Source organism: Ambystoma mexicanum, chromosome 8 (genome assembly GCF_040938575.1).
Source record: "Ambystoma mexicanum isolate Mex_15411 chromosome 8, UKY_AmexF1_1, whole genome shotgun sequence".
Classification (NCBI taxonomy): Eukaryota; Metazoa; Chordata; class Amphibia; order Caudata; family Ambystomatidae; genus Ambystoma; species Ambystoma mexicanum.
The window spans coordinates 1249190499-1249211149 of NC_090929.1; the positions used below are offsets into that span (position 1 = coordinate 1249190499).

The 20651-nt window shown below is 46.2% G+C and overlaps 1 protein-coding gene across 4 annotated transcripts in view; it reads right to left on the reverse strand.

Annotated features, from left to right (window-relative positions):
• EXOC6 (exocyst complex component 6) overlaps positions 1–20651 on the reverse strand; it is a 2769442-nt gene that overhangs the window by 1358313 nt on the left and 1390478 nt on the right. For all 4 annotated transcript variants that reach the window (XM_069611363.1, XM_069611365.1, XM_069611364.1 and 1 more), the window contains exon 12: positions 1293–1364. In XM_069611363.1, the coding sequence (XP_069467464.1) occupies positions 1293–1364 (72 nt within the window). The remainder of the gene's footprint in view (positions 1–1292; positions 1365–20651) is intronic.

Here is a 20651-nt window from a genome sequence, read left to right on the forward strand (position 1 = left end):
CCAGCAAGCAGCCCTGGCGCACCCCTCGCTCCAGGAAAAAGCATTTCATCATCCCTGCACCCCGCTCCACACACAGGCCACCGTGGAAGAATACAATCTCTCCAGGAGATCGGTCAGTGGACCTGGACAATTCATGGATCTGAGCAAACACAAAAGCTTATTACGACTGACGTTGTCAAAGGTGGTGCTCAGATCCGTGAAGGACAGGACAATAGGCTCATCATTAATAAACCAAGAGTGAGCCACCACATGGCACAGTGTAGTCCGAGTCCTTTTTCTGGTTCGCCACAGTGCCTTGATGCATGAGAGTTGCTAGTGTTGTGTAAATACCAAAATCAAATCAAATCCAATCAATTGGTTGAAATCCACAATGCAGCTCCCACTACAGATGAAGACTTAGGGGCTGTGACTCCAAGCTGGAATTTTCAAACTAATTCTTGAAGCATCAAGTCAAGGAATGGTAGGAATCGATGTCTTCCTTTACTTAAAGGGGCTCATTGTCTCATCTCAAAAGTCAGACCTGGGATCACCTCAATGTTTCCATTATACTTATTTTGAAAAGAAAAGGTATTAGAAGTGCATCTTTCTTGTCTCACCTGGACATCTCATACACTGCACACTCAGAGTTTTTGCTTTGGTATCAGACAATACACAGTAGTCACAGTTATAATTCACTGACATCTTTAGGTCACATTCTCCAACACCTGAAGGTTACCACTATTTTTATAAAGGCTTCCAGCGATGAAAGAAAAAACACACCTCAGACATGTGCGAAAATAGAAACAATGAAAAGGGTGGCAGATTGCCATTGATCAACTTTCAAGCAATAACATTGGAGTTGAGCAGGTGATAAAAACCAATAAGACACAAGGGCTAACAACACTGCAAAAAAGTATCAGGGAAAAGGTTTTCTTTCATTTTCTAGACTAAAGAACTCAAATATGTGCCTGTGGTCATCTCGCTGATGTTTCAGTTAAGGGAACGTAAGGTACAAATAGGGAAAAAGAAGAAGCATAGGTAGCCTTTTTGGCAAAAAAATTTGGCAGCAAAAATAATACTACCAAGACCATCAAATGTGCCTGTCTACCTATAACTTGTATTAGTACAGCATAAACAAATATGTAAAACAAATAATATGCAATACAAAAACATTTCAAACACAGCTATATGAAGTGAAATACTGAAAGCGTACATGAACATTAAAAAGCTGAAAAAAGCTTTCTTTTAAAAGGACAAAAGCATGTTCCTGCGCACTAAATACAATACATTTGTTATATAGCTAAAACACCCACCTGCAAAGTATCAGCAAAAACAACTATCAAATTCTTGAGCTCCAGGACTAGATCAGGATCAGTGCAATATGACTGCAAGGAAACAGAACGTATCAATTAATGAAACGGAACAAGATTCTTCCATTGTTGCAAACGTCCATCAACAGTATTCTTTTTAATTTATTTATGTATCTTTTCAATTTCCATTAAAACATTTAAGGAATGTCATTCTACTAATTCAGATTTCTTATACCGTTTTCTTTATTGCGCCTCATACATTCACTGTCATTTTATATTATAATTGGTATCAAAGCCGAGTTACATCCACTGCATAAGCGGAAACTCAGAAATTCCCCATTATTTGCATGTACTTCCTATATGAGGTCCCAGTCTACATTATTCATACCATATCTGTAATTGAGTGAAGAATTTATAACACCACATATACATATGTATCTGGAAAATGTAAGACAATCTTGAAAGCAGACAAGAACAAAAAAGTGTACTTTCTCCAAACCACAGATGTTCAGTCAGCTGGCTAGGGATTATCCAAACAGGAAGGTTTGAGAATCAAATGAATTAAAATTAGAGTCTCTCCAAAAAAAGAAATCAAGAAACGGTGGGAAATGACTACTCTTGCCAAATACCTGAAAGCCAAATGGTTAACAAGAGGCCTCAAAATGTGCACCTTTCTTCTATTAAGGGTCATAATTATCTGTTAATCACTGGGAGAGTAGTTTGATAACTGCTTCAAACAATGTGATGAAACTACTGATACACCATGCATAAAAAGTCCTTTCTGAATGCACAGAGCAAACTGACAAAATTAAAGCAAGATTCAACGTCTCAATATACTAGAAATTAATTTGAGGTTTGACATTCTTGATTTTGTTGATAACTTTCAACAAGAAATACAATTTAAAAAAACAAAATGCACTCATTTGTGATGCACCCGATTACCAAAATGCAAGAATGTACACATTCCAAAAAAAACAAGACAATGGGCCTCCTTATGACCCTGCCGGTCCGGAAACAATGGTGGCTGTAAATCTGCCGCAACAGTTGTTTCCAGACCGTTTTATTCCGAGTTCTGCATGCGGGAGGTGTCACTCCCGTCCGGTCTGACCTGGCGGGAGTAACGCAACTCGCCTGCAGGCGGAAATGGAAACACTGGCTCCATCGTAGACGGAACTGGTGTTTCCATTGTCCTCATCCCCATGGAGTGGGAATGGGGATTTACGGAATTCCGCCTCTGGAATTACTGGGTCACCGGGGTTGTATTGCCCCAGTGATTCCGGCAATCACAGAGGCGGAATGGTATTTCGGGTCTGGCGGCAGCCTGCCGGTTTTTCTGGCACGGATACCGCCAGACTTGTTATGATGCGCAAAAATGCCAGAAATAACGTTTACAAGCACTTTTACAGGACCGGCTAATTATGGGTGTACCGGAACACAGTTGTGAGAATAACCTGTGCTGGTATCAACGCATCTGGAATTGCTGGCACCGGTATTGACGGCACCGCAAATACTGGATGGGCCTGAAGCCTGCACCGGTAATACTGGCACAATGCAATGGTATCGCTGCCTTAGATTTGCTGGTAAAAAATCTAGGCGAAGAAACCTCCACCTGAAAGCAGGTGGTAAATGCATTCATGTGTGGGAAATGAGGCCACAGGTGCACCCATTGTACGCAAGTGCACCCAATTCATCCTGGAGGAGTACAAAAAGGCCACACCTTCCACAAACTCACTTCCCTACACAACCATGCTGCCAATGATCGCAGTCAGCAACGACATGAAGCTGCTCCATGCATACATAGAGCTGAAGAGGCTGGAGGACCACCAAAGGAAACAAGAGGCATTGGAGAGGAGGATTGTGAGGAGACACCACGCAAGGCGTGCACCCATTCCCTGTGTAAGGGCCTGACATGGACCCTCAATGACTTAAATCCTTACCCTGTAACGCCTGGACAGGGAGAGCATTTCATATCTCCTCAACCTAATCCAGGAAGGACCGGGCGTGGCTACATGGCCACGGGATAGGTTGGGATTCCTTGGCGCTCCTGCTGATCCGCCGGCGATCCTAGGAAAAATAACGCTTTTCGAGCCTATTGTGCAGTGTCAAACGGAATCTACAGAGGCATGAACATATGAGGTATACGCGGTCGTACGCCCGGTGACATTCACAACACGAGGAATTATCTGCAAGCTGTAGGAGTTTGTATAAATCGACTGGCGGACAAAACAAGGTAGTGTTTTTAGAATAAAGAGAATGGCCGATGGACAGCTCTACCACAACAGTGAGAGCCGGCTGAAGCATTACTGTAGCGGGATCGGCCGTTGGATGACTGGAGGATTGGAACAGTGAAATTAAATAAAAGACTGCAGCTGTGTACAAGGCTGCGCAGAGCGAAAGAGCCTGCAGCGGCATGGGGGAGAGCCAGCTGGGGGCTACGCAGAGCCACAAGTGCTCGGGAGGCACAGGAGAGCATATTTGTGTGCCGAAAGAATGAGCAGGAGACTATCAACTTTCCCACACAGAAGGGAGATAAACGAGCGCTCGGGGCCGCAGGGTCATTTTCTGAAGGCCTTGGAGATATCGCGGAATCCCAAATAGCCGCAGACCAAGATCAAAACGAAAGTGTAATTTAAAGGATAGTTCCGGGACTTTTTTTTTATTGTCCCTACGGGTCGGCCATGTGTTTGTAAGCATAAATCGGTAGATCGTAGGAAACTTTCCTATGGACCTTACCCGACTTTTCGCCCATTATCGCACTCGAAATCAGCCTCCATTTTGTGATAATCCTATCATTCCGCCGCATCGACCTGGCTCACCTGCCTTTGCGGCACTAAATCAAATCCCCCGCCCCTGAGCCTGACATCAGCAGACGCGTACTGCCCATTTCAAGCACGTCTCGTGTCAACAATCGCTGCGCCTCAGCTATTGACGTGTTGCCATGGAAATGGCAGGACGCCTCTTTCCCCAATAAGTATAAACAGACCGTTTCACAACATACAGCAGCAGATTTTCGATTCCATTCCTCTCTCTGTGTTACTTTGAGTATTCTGTGACTCGTTTCAGTGCTCTGGTCAGCTACCTTCGCCGCTTGTAGCCCGTGTGAACACCTGTACCATCTCTGTAAATTATTTTACTATCTTTACCGCACAATGGCCACAATAATGCCGTATATGTACGAGCCCGAGTACACCGAGGAGGAACTACTGGAAAGGCAAGCACGCGAAAACGATGGGGATTCGGACGGCAGTTGGGAGGACCAGTCAACGGATGAAGAGCCTGGACCATGTCGCATGGACGGCGTCTCCACCTGGTGCACGTGCAATCGGTGCGAGCTAATGCCAACTGAGGAGGAGAACTGCTGCTGCCGTGAAAATTCCGGGTGCTTGGCCTACATTTCGGAAAGCGAGCAAAGTCTGCAGGAAGGCGAGCAAAGTCCGCAATGCATCACCGAGCTGCCAGAGTTCAGGGAAGCCTGCCTCTCACGGACAGTGTTGAGGATGATGATGGTGCTTATGCACGAACTTCGTGGCACTGTTCGTCCGCGTAATCCGAGTAACGAGTAAGTATACTCTGTTTGTGATGTCAGTGATGCCACCACTATTTCATGGTCGTCTCCCACATATAAAATTACATTTACATATCATTCGAACGCATGTAAATTGGTTCCATATAGTGCATTTTCTAGATATAATTTTTTTCTAAGAAAAATGACATGTGTTACCTGAATCGACATTGATAAGAAAGTTTGGTCAGTTTAATACAGTTTGCATCTTTTTTTTTCACAGGTGGTACAGGCTGGTGGCCTATCGTTGCTTCACTTGGTGGCTTCACGGGAGGCTCGGACACCGCGTTCGGAGAGTAATACCTGCCTGTGCGGTACTTGCCATTAGACAACATTTCCCCAGTGACAGTGGACAATACCGCGGATTTTCCCTCGATGTGCTGCAACCTCAACTTTACAATGTGTAATGTTTATTATTTATGTTTAACTAAAATCTAAAATAAAGCCCAACATATATTTTAGCAATGGTTGTTTTGATTTTTTAAATGAATCTAGTGTGTCTCCGTTGAATAGCCTTCCAGTGCCTTGTCTTGTCACACCACATGTCTCCGGCCAGCATCCTCCCTCACGCTGGCCGCACACCTTCAATCCACATAACCGTTGAACCCATATATGCAGCAGTCATACATATATTATTTTGTGGGTTGGCATCAAGCGTTGGCAATAAAAAGCTGTTGGATTTTATTGAAACAAAACATGGTTATAGGTAAATAATAAATATGGTTGATCATAATAAATCCTCTTTTTGGGCACCGGGTACAGAGATGACCCCCATATATTCTCCTGGGAGGGTGAGGTATTTATAAACTCACCCCCCTGCCTTCCATGTAGTAGATCCTGCAGCCATCCTCTTACATTCAGTTAGATGGCCTCTCCTTGGTGAGGCCCTGCGGCAAACGGGTCTTGTCTGCACGACCACCGCCCCGATCCACCCCCCCGCCCTATCAAAGGCAGTTCGCACCGGGGTACTTGTGCTGGCAAGTGGAGCTGTCAGGGAGCGATAAAGGCCAAGAGGTGCCAAAGACCATGTACACTTCAAAGTGGTCTATAGAGCATGGGTTGTTGTTCCCATGTCTACCTCCAGACCCCGTGTCTCCTGCCAAGCATCCCCCCTCACGCTGGACGGCCCCCTGCAATCCACATAAGTGTGTCTCCATTCACGAGTCTTCCTGTGTCTTGTCTGCACGACCACCGCCCCGATCCACCCCCCGCCCTATCAAAGGCAGTTCGCACCGGGGTACTTGCGCTGCTGGCAAGTGGAGCTGTCAGGGAGCGATAAAGGCCAAGAGGTGCCAAAGACCATGTACACTTCAAAGTGGTCTATAGAGCATGGGTTTGTTGTTCCCATGTCTACCTCCAGACCCTGTGTCTCCTGCCAAGCATCCCCCCTCACGCTGGACGGCCCCCTGCAGACCGCATAATGCCACGACATATACACGTCATTCATTCACAAACACACCCCTGTTTCGAATTCTTTATAACCCACTTCATATTTCTAATGAGAACTTCTTTGCGCTTTGCTAGTCAACCCGTGAAGGTGCTGGTTATCTGCTCTTCGTCTCTGTGAACTTCCGTGACCACTTTGAGCAAACTCGTCAGTTTGCAACCTGTGAACTGCTCCCTGTTCTACGACAAGAAACTACTCTGATCCCTGCATCTAACTGTTTGTTCGTCAAGGTAAGTCCATGTACCATAATCATTTTGCGTCCAATTTTTTAATTTATATCTATTTGCTAGTAGTCATCAAATTGCATCCATGTTTTCTTTTCATTCACGACAGTACATGCAAGGAACTAGTCACATGTTCTGAGTTTAGTCAAATTACTTTTTCTATTTTTTGAAAGTTATTGAAATACTTATCCGCATGTGAATAACGTGTATAGTTCCAAGAACCAAAACGGACCTTGCATTGAACCTTTTATGTGTCATTTAATGTTTTAACACATTGGTATTCATAGAGAATTGTTGATCTTTACTTTTCAGAACTTTCCATAATGCCTGCCTGTTCCATTGGCGGTTGCCCTTCGAAGACCCATAACAAATCTGAAGATACTATAATGCATGTTTTCCCTAAGACAATAGATCAGATAAGAGAATGGGTCCGATATTGCGGATATCCAGCCTCTGAGCTAGAAAGTAGAGTCCTTGAAGTCTTTGCGGACAAGAGGGGTGATCGATACCGCATCTGCAGCAGGCACTTTAGCCCAGACATGTACTCCACATCATTGCTAATAAAGAAGAAAACACCGCGAGCGAGGCGAAAATTGCTCTCAACCGCTATTCCCACTCTATTCGTCCACATCCCTCCACTGGTGAGTCAAGTTTACGTATTTGTCTCTCGGCCTTGCGGTAGTGTGTAGCATTAGCTAACAATAATTTCCCCATTTATGTATCCACTCAATATGAAGGCGGAAGATTCTCCATCCGTGTCGTTATTGCAGTCATCAGCCACTTCAAGCACCTATCGGGTAATCTTACTTAGCTATTCTGACACTGACTTGTTTTAGGCATGTAAATCAATAGTTTTAATTGATCGTGTAATCATTTTACCTAATGGTACACCACAGTACTCGTCCTCTAGTCTTTGTTTTCAGTTATAATTATTGTTATCCAAAATAATGCAAGTACTGTCTTTCAGGGAGATGCTGAGGAGTCCAACGCATTGACGACAACCGTAGATGTCACTCAGATGCTCGAGGTACGTTTCCGGACAGTTCCATCGATGGAGATCATCAGATCTTGCATTCTTGTAGCGTGATTGTTACACACAATGTTTCTTTCGTTTTTAGCCATTGGTATGTCCTTCTGTCGTCGCCCTCCTATGTGTCTTCTTTTTTCAATATTGTGTTCATTACTAATGAAAGTCCTATGTTTCAGGGAGTCGATGGAGCATTAGTCCAAGAAGAAGGGGGAGCATGCAGTTACGGGTCGGCGCAACAGCTTGCAGAAGTGTGCACCGCAGTTACAGCGTCCCTTGATGTTCTTATGCATTTCGAGGTATGGATACTGACAGATCAATCATGCGAGATCAAATGACGTGATTACATCCGCTATACTTCCTTCTTTATTAACGCAAGTACTATGTTTCAGTGAGCTGACGGAGCTTCTTCAACAAGAACATCACCCCTAGTAGTTGATGCAGATCTCTGGGTGGTGACACTTCCAACGATGGAGCAAATCGAATCATATTTAGATATCCATTATTTATTTTAGACAACTGATCATTTGTGCAGGTCTATTTAGATGAGCCGTTGACGCCTGCAGAAAGTTTATGTTCTTTTAAACAAAATAGAAAACCATACTAATGCAATTACTGTGTTTCAGGGAGTTGCTGAAGCGTCATCTTCAATAATATCATCAATGGAAGTCTATGCGGAGCCCGAGGTATGGATCTTGACAGTTCAATCTAACTAGATCAACAATGCGTGAACTATTGTCGTTTGAATGTTCTACACAATGCGTTCATTCGTGTTTTGCTATTGAGATGTACGTATGGGTATTGGTCCCCAAGTACATTTTGTGTTTTCAATATTATTATACATACTAATGAAAGTTCTATGTTTCAGGGAGTCGATGGAGCCTCAGTGAGTGATGGATGTGCTTATCATGAAAATATAGTCGTTGCAGCGCGAGAGGAAGTGGAGACATGCACACACGAGTCGGAGCAACAGCGTCCAGATGTTGAAGTTCGAGGCAAGAAAGTTTCAAAGAAAAGAAAGCAAAAGAAGGTTAGTGTCCTGTTCACTATATTATGTTGTCTTTCACTGTCAATAGTTCAATACTGTAAGTTGTGTTTAAACTGAACATCCCTTTTCTAATCTGTCCTCTAGTTGCGAGTGGGTGTAAGAACTAGATCTACACAGACAGTGAAGCGAACGAGAGATGTTGCTTGTCAAACCTTTTGGCAGGGACTTGAGACTGGAGATGCATCGTGCCAATGGGAAGAATATGAAGTGATTGACAACGGAGCTATACCACCACCAGCCATTGATAGTGAATGTCCTCCTGGTAGTTTGGATGCAGTCGGAGATCAATTCACAGAATCCACACCCGCAAAAAATAAGAGCGCGCGAAAGTTGAAGACATTGTTTTTTTCTCCCATCTCCGGACAAGGAACAGATGTTGCAATGGAAGAGAATGAAGTGGACGACAATGAAACACCATCAATATCACTCAGCATAGCGGAAGACGATATCAGAGATTGTACCTTTCATGCGAGTGACATGTCCTCAACGTTACAGGCCGAACCAGCTGGGATGCAGAGTGACAGTATAAGGAAAGAGGCCAAATTCATTGTATTCGATAGCTGTTTGATGGATATTATTATGATGATGAAATGTGGGCATTGGGTTGGTGGGGAAGTATGTGGGGAGCCATTGATTAATGTGACTCGTGCAATTCGAGGCACTAACCTTAAAATACATGCCACCTGTACACAATATCATCCGTTCGCATGGTCTGCACAACCCATGCTGGGGCAACTGCCAGCAGGCAATCTACTTTGTGCAGCGGCCGCACTTTTTAGTGGTTCAAGTTTTAAAAAGTTACAGTATTTCTTTCAGTTTGTGGGAATCCATTTCATTGCGAAAAGTCAGTTCTACAAATACCAAACCGATTATCTATTTCCAGCCATCAGCGAAGCTTGGAGAATGGAAAAAATGTCAATGGAAAGTACATTCGCGGGCAAACGCTTCAGGCTAGCCGGTGATGGACAGTGCGACAGCCCAGGATTTTCAGCCAAGTACTGCACCTACCACTTTCAGGACATGGAAAGTAAGAAAATTGTGAGTTCGGTGGTCGTGCAGGTGTCACAAAGTACATCCTCAGTGGCCATGGAGAAAGTTGGCTTTGTAGCATCATTGCAAGAACTACAATCGCGGGGAATGGTGATCGACCTGATAGCCACGGACAGACACGTTTCAATTGCCAAGACAATGAGAGAAGAGTACAAAAATATAAATCACCAATTTGACGTATGGCATCTTGCAAAAACAATCAATAAAAAATTGTCGGCTGCAGGAAAAAAAAAAGATATGCAAGGTATTTCACAGTGGTCCAAGTCAATCAGCAACCATCTTTGGTGGAGCTCAAAAACATGTGAAGGGTCGTTGGAAATTCTACTGGAAAAATGGCGGTCAGTAATGTTGCACTGTAGCAACGTACATCGATGGTCGACAAATGAGCATTTCCACAAATGTGAACATGGCCATTTGTCCACAGAGGAGGCACGGAAGAAGAAGTGGTTGATTCCTTCATCACCCACTCACAAGGCCATTGAAAAGATTGTATTTGATAAAACTATAACAAGAGATTTGAGGGGACTCACGGAATTCTGCCACACAGGAGATTTGGAGGTGTTCCACAATATGTGCCTAAAGTACAGGCCCAAAAGATTGCATTTTGGCATGGAAGGCATGATAAATCGGACTCTTCTAGCGGTCTTGGCACATAACCATAATGTTGGCCGTCAACAAAGTAGGACGACCGGAACTTTAGGGACGCTTCGCTACAATAAGGCCTTCACTAAAAGAAGTAAACAATGGGTGATCAAACCAGTGTTTGAGGATATGCAATATGAGTTTATTGAGAGACTTATCGTAGATGTCCTCGATAGGCACATACATGGAGTGGTGAACGAACCTATGCAGGGGACAACTGCATTGCCACCCAACATTGCCTCTGTTCCATGTCCACCTAAAGCAGAGCTCATTGAGAAATACACATCACGGTTTAAATGATTGTAATTTGATTGTCTGTTCTCTCGAGTCTCCTCATGTTGCAGGCCCATTGCAATTAAACCAAACAGTAATATAAATCATTTTTACAAAAATTATAGAATGTTTCCGTATTACAAACACATGGCCGACCCATAGGGACAATAAAAAAAAAGGCACGCAGACAAGATGCCCTTACACTAACTGGAGCTAACTAGAAATGTGTGCTCGCTCAAAGTGAAGGTCAGCTGCTTTGATGTTTTGCTCGGGTGGCGGAACGGCCCACGACCCAGTATAAGGTTCTATTGTGATTTGACCTTGACAGGCCGGGACCATCCTGAAAGACTAAGAAAAGATAATGAATAAAATTTCAGAAACGAAACGATGAGCCACGTTCATTAGAAGAAGTAACGTCGGCAAAGAAGGAGTGGTGTTTCGGGTCTGCCCTACACAGAGACACAATGGAAAATGCAAATATAATGTAAGTAACTTTTGATGAGTTTATACCGCAATTTCATTACTATACAGTGGCTTTAAAGACGGGTTCAGTTGTACTTGTTCGTTCTATGTGGCATATTGTTTTCTACCGCGCACTATCTTGAGGAGAAACATCTGCTTTTACTGAAGCACCTCAAAACCTTCCTCTTTGCTTCTGCTTTCTCTCTCCCTCTCCCCTGCTACAACTGGTCCACTGTCTGCGACCTCGGTCCTGGGCCCTTCCACTCTCCACCTGCACTGCCTCCCTGTCAACCCCTGCACTGGGGGACTGTCTCAGTATCCTACAGCCCCCCCTTCCCAGCACTTGTTCTGCACTTACCTTGCACTTGCCACCAGCTGGCCCTATTTATTTATTATTTTATGCTACTTACCTTGTACTCCACTCCCCCCCCCTCCCTGCCTCGCCACGCCTTTAAACACTTGTGTACACCCAGTAGCGCTGTCCTCGCTATGATTTTAATAAGGATCTGATGGTGAGACTAATTTCATTTTTTATGTTTTTAGGTACATCATTCACTACTGTCTGTGTCACGAGTACCGGACACCGGCGGACGGCTTCTACAGCCGCCAGTTGCTTCTCCGCGTGAACAACGTTACCACCCTGACCATTTTATGGGACGATCGCCAAGTACAAGTATGCCCTTACGCGGTACTAACGGTTAGATGCAACATACCTACCGTTGTGGTGGCCTAGTGCCTTGTTGTTGGAACAGCCATGCGATTATCAGTGCGACCGAATAGCTTATTTTTATCGTAAACCAACACCCTGTGTACTGCACACGAACATCGCTTCCCTCAAGACGAACTAATTTGGATCGAGAGCAAAGAAAAATGCAAATCGCTGAATATTCTCTAAACATTTGATGTCCAATAAATGTACTTTGCCAAATGTACAATCTTGCCGTTTGCTTTTAAACCACGGTTTCACATTCCGAATTGTGGCGCTGTATTGTGAGATGCTCTAAGACCCTGTGTACAGCAAAGGACCATCGCGTTCCTCAATACGAACTTTTTGGAACATGAGCAAATAAAAATGCAAATCGCTGAATATTCTCTAAACATTTGATGTCAAATAAATGTACTTTACCACATTTACAATCTTGCGGTTTGATTTCAAAGTACAGTTTCATATTCCGAATTGTGGTGCGCTGTATTGTGAGCTGATCTGTGTTGATTTCCGGGGTCTGTGTGGAGTCGCGTAGAAGACGCCTGGGCGCGTTTGCCTACGCAGCTCAGTCACGTCACGGATAGAGGCGGGGAATATGAATGTTTTGATAAAGTCTGTTTCAGGGGCGGGGGATTTGATTTAGTGCCGCAAAGGCAGGTGAGCCAGGTCGATGCGGCGGAATGATAGGATTATCACAAAATGGAGGCTGATTTCGAGTGCGATAATGGGCGAAAAGTCGGGTAAGGTCCATAGGAAAGTTTCCTACGATCTACCGATTTATGCTTACAAACACATGGCCGACCCGTAGGGACAATAAAAAAAAAGTCCCGGAACTATCCTTTAACATCTCACCGAATCAGCTGTGGAGCGAAGCGGACTAACGGCCAAGAAGCGGAATCATCCCTCAACCGGGGATTGCTGTGAAACTGACACGGGGCCAAGCAACTATGTATCCAGTGTTGAACGGTGGAGAGCGGGCCCAGTAATAGAGCCGGCAAAACTGACTTTCGCAGAAGAATACAGTATTCTTGCACATCACCGGGACAAAACAGATCCACGACAAGTGCAGGTTGGCCACAACGGGGGGTTTCAGGAGTGCAGTGGAGATGCTGGATGCCCGCAGGATCATCACGTCTGCCCAACCTACATCAGGAGGAGTTCATACCGGGTACCAGCTTTTTGCCATGAACACGGACTGAAAATGACCTAACAGGGGCCAAACCGAGGGATCTCCCTGAGGTAGACACCTGAAGGAGGTGGTGGAAAATTGCTACTGGTAGACACCATTGAAATGAACAACCCAGTGGTAGACGGTGAGCCCACCAGCGCTGGGGCTGTCACCGAATGGACCTGGAAATTGCACGCTTGCAGGTACGCAGCAACAGGGTTCCAATTGATACCGGTACAATTCTCAGAGAGCTGGATTACATGGTGGCGCCAGGAAAGAAGAGTGGGGATGTCGGATCGGACTGGTGAACTAGGCACAAAGAGCTGGACACAGAACCTCCCTGTAGCAGGATAGTGCAGGTTGGGTGAGTGCACAAACCAAGAAGTGGCAAGTACAAAAGCCGACTAGTCACACACTGATTGCAGTGGAGGGGGACAGCCTGAATGGTTCATATTGCACAGCGCTGGCCAAGGTGGTGCTGATGGCGGTGCATGGATGGTGCAAGGGATGGTGCAAAGGTTGGTGCACGGTGGTTGACAAGATATACAGGGATACCACCATCAGATCGAATAAGTAGTCATCGGTAAACACAATCAAGGAGCAGATGTGAAACATATGAAGCAAAAGGTAGCAATGGAGCTCCCCTCGATGAGAAAGGGCTGAGGGATACGGTGCAGTGCGAGGACAAAGGGCAAGGCACGGAAAAGCGTTAATACCATACCGAGAGGAGACATACTCCTCCAACACTACTGAGAGACAATCGAGCGGCTGCCTCACAGGAGCAGATGAGGTGCTGTATATCGAAAGGTGCTAAATGGCATCAAAAATAAACAAAAACAAAGGGAAGCAGCCATCGATAGAAGCATTTGCCAAACCTATGCAGATGACAGACGGAGCAAAAATAACGACGCAGGGCACACGTGAAAGTGAAACACCGGGGCGGATTGAGCAGCAAATATTACAGGCAATAGCAGAATTAAAAATCGACCAATGAACATAGATGTAAACCTCCTGAGACAGGACGTCAGAGCATTGATGGAACGCACCAGAGTATTAGAGAAAGAAGTGAAAGCTAATACAAGCAGCTGCAAGGAACACTCGCAAGAAGCAGCCGTACTTAAACAACAGGTGTGGAATCTGGAAAACAGGACGGAAGAAGCAGCGGGCCAGGTGCGAAGAAATAATGTGCGTATAAGTGGGCTTCCGGAAGGCGAAGAAGGCCTGAACCCGACCAACTATGTGGAAGACACGCTTTTGCAAAAAATTGGGGCTGGATCACTCACCCAAGGGTTAACTGTAGAAAGAGCGCTCAGGGCCCTAGTAAGGAGACCACCACCTGGTGCACTGCCCCGGCTGATAATTGCAAAGATATTAAATTACAAAAACCGGGAGAGGATGCTAGAACACTTTCGGAAAGGAGGAACGATTCACAGGGTGTCGGCTTCATCACAGCGTACCCAGATTATGCCTTTTTGGTGCAGAAGCGGAGGATGAGCTACAGAGCTGTTAAAAGGAGGTTACGTGCGGCCAATCTCAAATATATGTTGCTGTACCCGGCGAAGATGAAGGTCCTGCATAAAGATTGTGCGGTCTTCTTTGAAACCCCTGAAGATGGGAACACGTGGATGGACTTACAAAACATGCCGATGGAGAATGAAGACCAGAAGGGAGAGGGAAGTGATAAGTGAAGCTGCAATTGGACTTTAATGTACTCTGGACGGACAGGGGAGCTAATGCCTAATGATCCGATAGAGATACTTTTTTTTTTTATATAAACATTTTTTATTAAATTCCAACCAAACAATACAAACCAAACAGACAGTGCATATATCAACAGATCCATTGTACATTTTACTTCGAATCACTGCTTCCCCTATCCCTCCCCCCATTTCGAGCCTGTACATCTTCACATTCCATATCTACATCCTGTGCCAGATTCTCCCCTTCCGTGGGTTCATCTGGGTCTCGGATTGACCCAAACAGCCCTGCTATTAACGATTTCCAGGCCATCAGGGACTCTGTCTCCTCCAACCCCCCGGCATCACTCGCTTCTTGCCATACTATGGTTTCTGCCTCCGCCCATTTCTGCAAGTCTTTCCACCACACCTCCACCCTCGGTCTATGACATGTCTCCCATCCCATAGCGATTCTTCTCTTTGCCAGCACATATGCTAAATCTTTCAGTTTGCTCACATGCTTTAGCTTCTTTGATCTTGGGAACCCCCCTAACAAACAAGCCCACACCGTATCCACTACGATCTTGACCTCCTTTTCAGCCAGTTTCCGTTCCACATCGCTCCAAAAGCGTTCAATTACCGGGCATGAACAGAACATATGTACCATGCCCGCATTCTCCTCATCACACTTGGGGCATGCCTGCCGTCCTACATTCTCAAACCTCGATATCCTTTGGGGTGTCATATATGCCCGGTGCGTGAAATACAATTGGATCCGTTTCACTCTCGCATTTCTGGAAACCTTCTTATGATACCCTTGTACCCATTCCCACATCCTATCTTCCATCGGGGTTCCTACTTCCGTTTCCCAATCCAGTCTCAGTTGGGTGATCTCTTTCCCCACTTTAAGCATCAACATCTCATATAATCTAGATATCTCATGTCCCCCTTCCGCTATATCGTAGATCATATCTATAGTGGCATCTGGTTCTTCCTCTAGCATGGTTTCGGGCCATATTTTCTTAACTCTCTGCACCATTCTATGATATGTAATAGTAATATACTGGCCCGAATGTAACCCAGATTCATCCCACAGCCCCTCAAAGGCAATGATTGAGCCCTCCTGCCAAATATCTCCCATGGTTGCTAGCCCAACCGGCTCTCAGTGGTTTCTGATTATCTTCCTTAGCTGTTCATCCGCCCCCGTTAATGCAACCAGTGGTACTTGCGGAGAGCATGGAGATGGGTTCTCCATCATCTTGCACACTCTGCGCAACATCTTCCACCCAAGCAACATCATCCTGGGGCGCCCTTTCATTTCTGCCCTGGGTACCCACATCATTTCTTTCAAATAAAAGTGTGTACAGTCTTGCCCAAACAGCCTGGATTCAGAGGTCTCTTCATCAGAAAGCCATTTAGCAACATATTGCATTTGGCTCGTCACATAATAAACCTCGTAGTTGGGCAATTTTATCCCCCCCTTTCATAGAAGTTCTGTAACTTCCATAATGCCACTCTGTTCCGCGTGCCATGCCTCAGGAACTCCCTGCACATACCGTTCAGTTTAATGAAGAACTTCTTAGGTATCAGATATAGTATGTTCACAAAGTAGTGCAGGAGCCTAGGCAAGACCACCATCTTGAGCATCGCTCCCCGCCCCATCACTGCTAAGGGCAACCTCACCCAAAATCGCATGCAATTTTCAATTTATTTTAAGGCCACCTCCGTGTTGTACATATGCTCTTCTTCCACTGTGTGGTAAATGTCTATCCCAAGGTACCGGAACGTTCCAACCGCCCATGACACCAGCAATACAGGTAACCGCTCCACCAGAATCCCCCTATACCTGCCCAATGGGAACATGCTTGACTTCTGGGGGTTCACCGCTATACCGGAAAAACCTGCTTATCTATCCATTACCTCTAGGATATATTGGAGATTTTCTTCCGGGTACCTCAGGTACAACAACATATCATTTGCATATAGAGAGATCAAATGTCGTTCCCCTTTCACCTCAATGCCTATTGTATCATATTGTTGTCTCAGATATATCGCTAGAGGTTCCAGGGCCAGTATATAGAGCATTGGAGACCACTGACAACCCTGTCTGGTGCCCCGGCTGAGCTGCCACCTTTCAGATATCACCGATCCTGTCTTAACTCTGGCCAGCGGCTCCCTATACAGTATTTTCGCCCACCGTACATATCCAGGCCCCAACCCATACCCTTCTAGGGCCGCCATCAGCCATGGCCACTTGACCGAATCGAAGGCCTTTATTGCGTCCAAGGACAATATCGCCATCTCACCTGTATTTTCGTTACCACTTTCAATAATTTGTTGGAGTCGCCTATGATTATTAGAAATGTTCCTGCTTGGGACATATCCCATCTGATCAAGGTGTATTAATCTACTAATTACTCTTTTTAATCTATTTGCCAAGACAGCCGTCAGTATCTTGCTGTCCTGATTCAGCATCGACAAGGGGCGATATGAGCTACAGCTGTGCCCAGGCTTATCTGGTTTGGGTAGCGGTATTATAATCGCTTCTCTCAATGACTCTGGCAAACTTCCTGTCTCAAATGCTTCGTTCAACATTTCTAACAGCGGGGGGAGAACCTCTTCCATGTATACTTTATAAAATTCACTTGGGAGTCCATCCGCCCATGGAGTCTTGCTAGTAGGTAACTGTCTCAACACATCCCCCAGTTCTTCTAGGGTGATTGGTGCATCTAGCTCTTTTTTCCTCCTCACTTATATTGGGCAACCCTATGTTTTCCAGTGTTTCTGTTATCGCATCTCGGCAGATTTCCCCATGGGCTGCATGTAATATCTTATAATAGTCTACAAACTCTTGGTTAACTTCTTCTTGAGTATCCGCTACACTACCATCCTCCCTTGCAATGGTCCTGATCGTGACTCTAGGGGTTTCGCTCTTATATAACCACGCCAAGTGTCGTCCTGGTTTATGCACCCCGCGTGCTGCTTCTCTACATATTTTTTATAATTGAGATTACAGTCTGTCCCAGTGCTCCGCACATTTCTGCTGTAACAGAAGTATCAATTCTAAATTCTCATTAGTGTCATCTTCACCCCTTAAGGCCTCCTCTAGTTTCCCTTCCATCTCTCGTAGGTCAGCTAAAATCCACCTTGTAGTCCTTTAGATTTCGCTATGGCTGCCCCTCTTATCACAACTTTAAAGGCCTCCCACAGTGTTCCTGCCGAATCCACACTTCCAGTATTCACCTCGAAGAAATTTATAATCTCCTCCCTCATGTCCTCTTTGAAAAGGGGGTCTCTCAATGCCTCCGCTCGCAGGTGCCATGTCGGAATCCTCGCTCTTGGGGGGCAATATCGCCAACCGAGAATCAGGGGCGAGTGGTCCGAAAGAACCCTTGCTTTATATTCTATTTGTGTTAACTCTGCCAACACTTCAGGCGTAGTAAAGAGGTAATCCAGCCTCGTGCATAACTGCTGTGGGGCAGAGTAATGCGAGTACTGCCTCTCTAGGGGGTGGCACATTCTTCATGCGTCCTCTAGACCAAAGACATTCAACAATGTCTGCAGCGCTTTAGCCGCGGGGGCGGGTTTATCCATCTTCCCATCTGACCTATCTACCCTTGGGTTAAGTACGCAATTGAGATCCCCTCCCCAAATCACAGCGCTCCCCACACACTTGCTCACATTAGTACACAATGTCCTGATGTACGGCGCTGTATTCTGGTTCGGGGCGTATGTATTTACTATGCTTATTTCCCTGTTTTCCACTAGTCCCCTCAATATGATCATCCTCCCTTCTGTCTCAGCCACCTCTTGTAACCGTTGGAATGGGACATGTGGCGCCACCCAAATAAGCAGTCCCCTGGCATAAGCAGAATATGATGAGCTCACCATCACCCCCTTCCACTTCCTAGCAATCGTATCCGTTTTCTCACGTGTCAGGTGACTCTCTTGTAGCAGTGCAATATCTACTTTTTGCCTGCGCAGGTACAGCATGACCTTATTTCTCTTCAGATAACTATTTAGCCCCCTTACATTCCATGTTATTATTTTAAGGTCCCCCATAGCTTCTCCAGGTGCCATTCCACCTCCCACAGGCGCAGTCCGACTCTAAATTCCATACCCTTCTATATAGGCTCGTACCCAAATTCAAACTCCCTTTAACCAAAAACACACCCAACTCCCCACTCCTTTTCCCTCCCCCTCCCATCCCATCCCCTCCCTTTCCTCAACTATAACAAACCACTGCACACAACCCCTTCCCTCCCCCCTCCCTGCCCTACCCCAAAAAATGCCCAGCTCCATCCCTGGATCTCAGGCTCCCCCACGTTTGGACCCCCCCTGGAACCCCAGGCCCAGACCCCAGCAGGGTGTCACCACACTATTGGTGACCTAACTAACCTCTAAATGGGGGTGTGCAGACTAGCTCAGCAAGGTTCCTTAATAGAGCAATAATCACAGTGTCTCATTTTCTATTCCAACCTGGTTTTACCGTCTGACGGGCCGCATCACTGACTATAGTCAAGTCCCATAGTTCCATGCCGCACCCAATTCAGGTGCCCCCACTGCGCATTACTTATCTCCTCCATCTCCTCCTTTCGTCTGGATGTCCAGCTCCTGTGGGCACCTTGCATATCGAGCCATCCCATGACATCCTCCGGAGTTTCAAAAAAATTAGGTTTTGTTTTTGTGGAAGACTTTCAATTTCGGCAGGTAAAGCAACATGTATTTGTGGCCCGCTTCTCTCAATCTCCTCTTAACCGCCCCAAAGTTCACCTGACTCCGCTGCACCATCAGGGTATAGTCCGGGTAGGCCGTTATATTTGCCGCCCCCTCTGGATTGTACCACCTTTGCAGAAGTGCTCCAGTATCCTTTCTCGGTTCCGGTAATTAAGGATTTTGGCAATCACTGGCCTAGGCGGGTTACCCGGCGGCGGCTTCCTCGTCAAAGCCCTGTGCGCCCTCTCCACCTTGAACCCCTGAGACAGCGCCCCTCCGGGTATCTCCTGCAGCAACATGGATTCGATAAACTCTGTGGGGTTGTGACCCTCTGCTCCCTCCGGTAAGCCCACAATGCGAATGTTGTTTCTCCGGGCGCGTCCTTCCGCTTCCTCTGCCCTGTTCTCCAAATTGCCCACCCGCTGCACCAGTGCGTGTAGTTCGGACTTGTGTGAAGCACAGTCCGCCATGTTCGGGCTCACCTCTTTCCCAAGGTTATCAGTGCGCTCCACCAGGGACCTGACATCCTGCCGGAGAAGGTTCACCTCTTCCTGCACCTCTCCAACCTTGCGGTCCAGTGCTGTTTTCAGTTCAGTCACAGCCAGTTCAAGCTTGGCTTTCCAGGCCAACTTCAAGTCTGCGATTGCAGCTAGCACCTCCTGGTTCTTGCCCGTAACAGCCATGCTACTCGCAGGGGGCCTGTCCTTGCTTCTGGCATCTTCCGGGCCAGGCGGGGTTCTGGCATATTCGTCCAGCGTAGGCTGCTTCCCCTTGAGTCTCGGAGGTTTATTGGACATGGCGCTACCACTATAGGTCGTAGGCAGCCCTGCCACTTGTGGTCTGCAGTTCCACCGGGGGCAACCCGCTACAGTCTATCGTGTTCCAGGAGGACGCCTCAGAGGTGTTCTAGGCCCAGCTCCTATTCGCCGCAATGGATTGTGCTCTCCCACGTAATCAAATGAGCCCTCTCTTCAGTTCCTTCATACTTCCATGGAGATGCCCCTTGATTCGTGTCCGGATCACCAGCGGATGACTGCTACAATTGCAGGCCCCAGTTTCAGTTGTCAGGCCACACACATGGGCCTTGCACCCTCCATTCACACCCTAAATCCACCATACACCAAGCTCGCTGGCCGACTAACTCGCAGCCTTTTGATCATGGGCCCCGTTGTCTATTGTCATTTACTTGGGCTACGCGTCCATTGGAAACATTATATCCTCAATGGCCAGCCGGTCTGCTTCTCCCCTCTTTCCTTGCTGTTGGGGCAGTGTCGGGATGTTAGCAATGGTCATGTATCTGCCCTTAGGATTTACACCATTAAATGTATTGTGTTTGTGCCAGGAGGTATTGTGGTACAGAG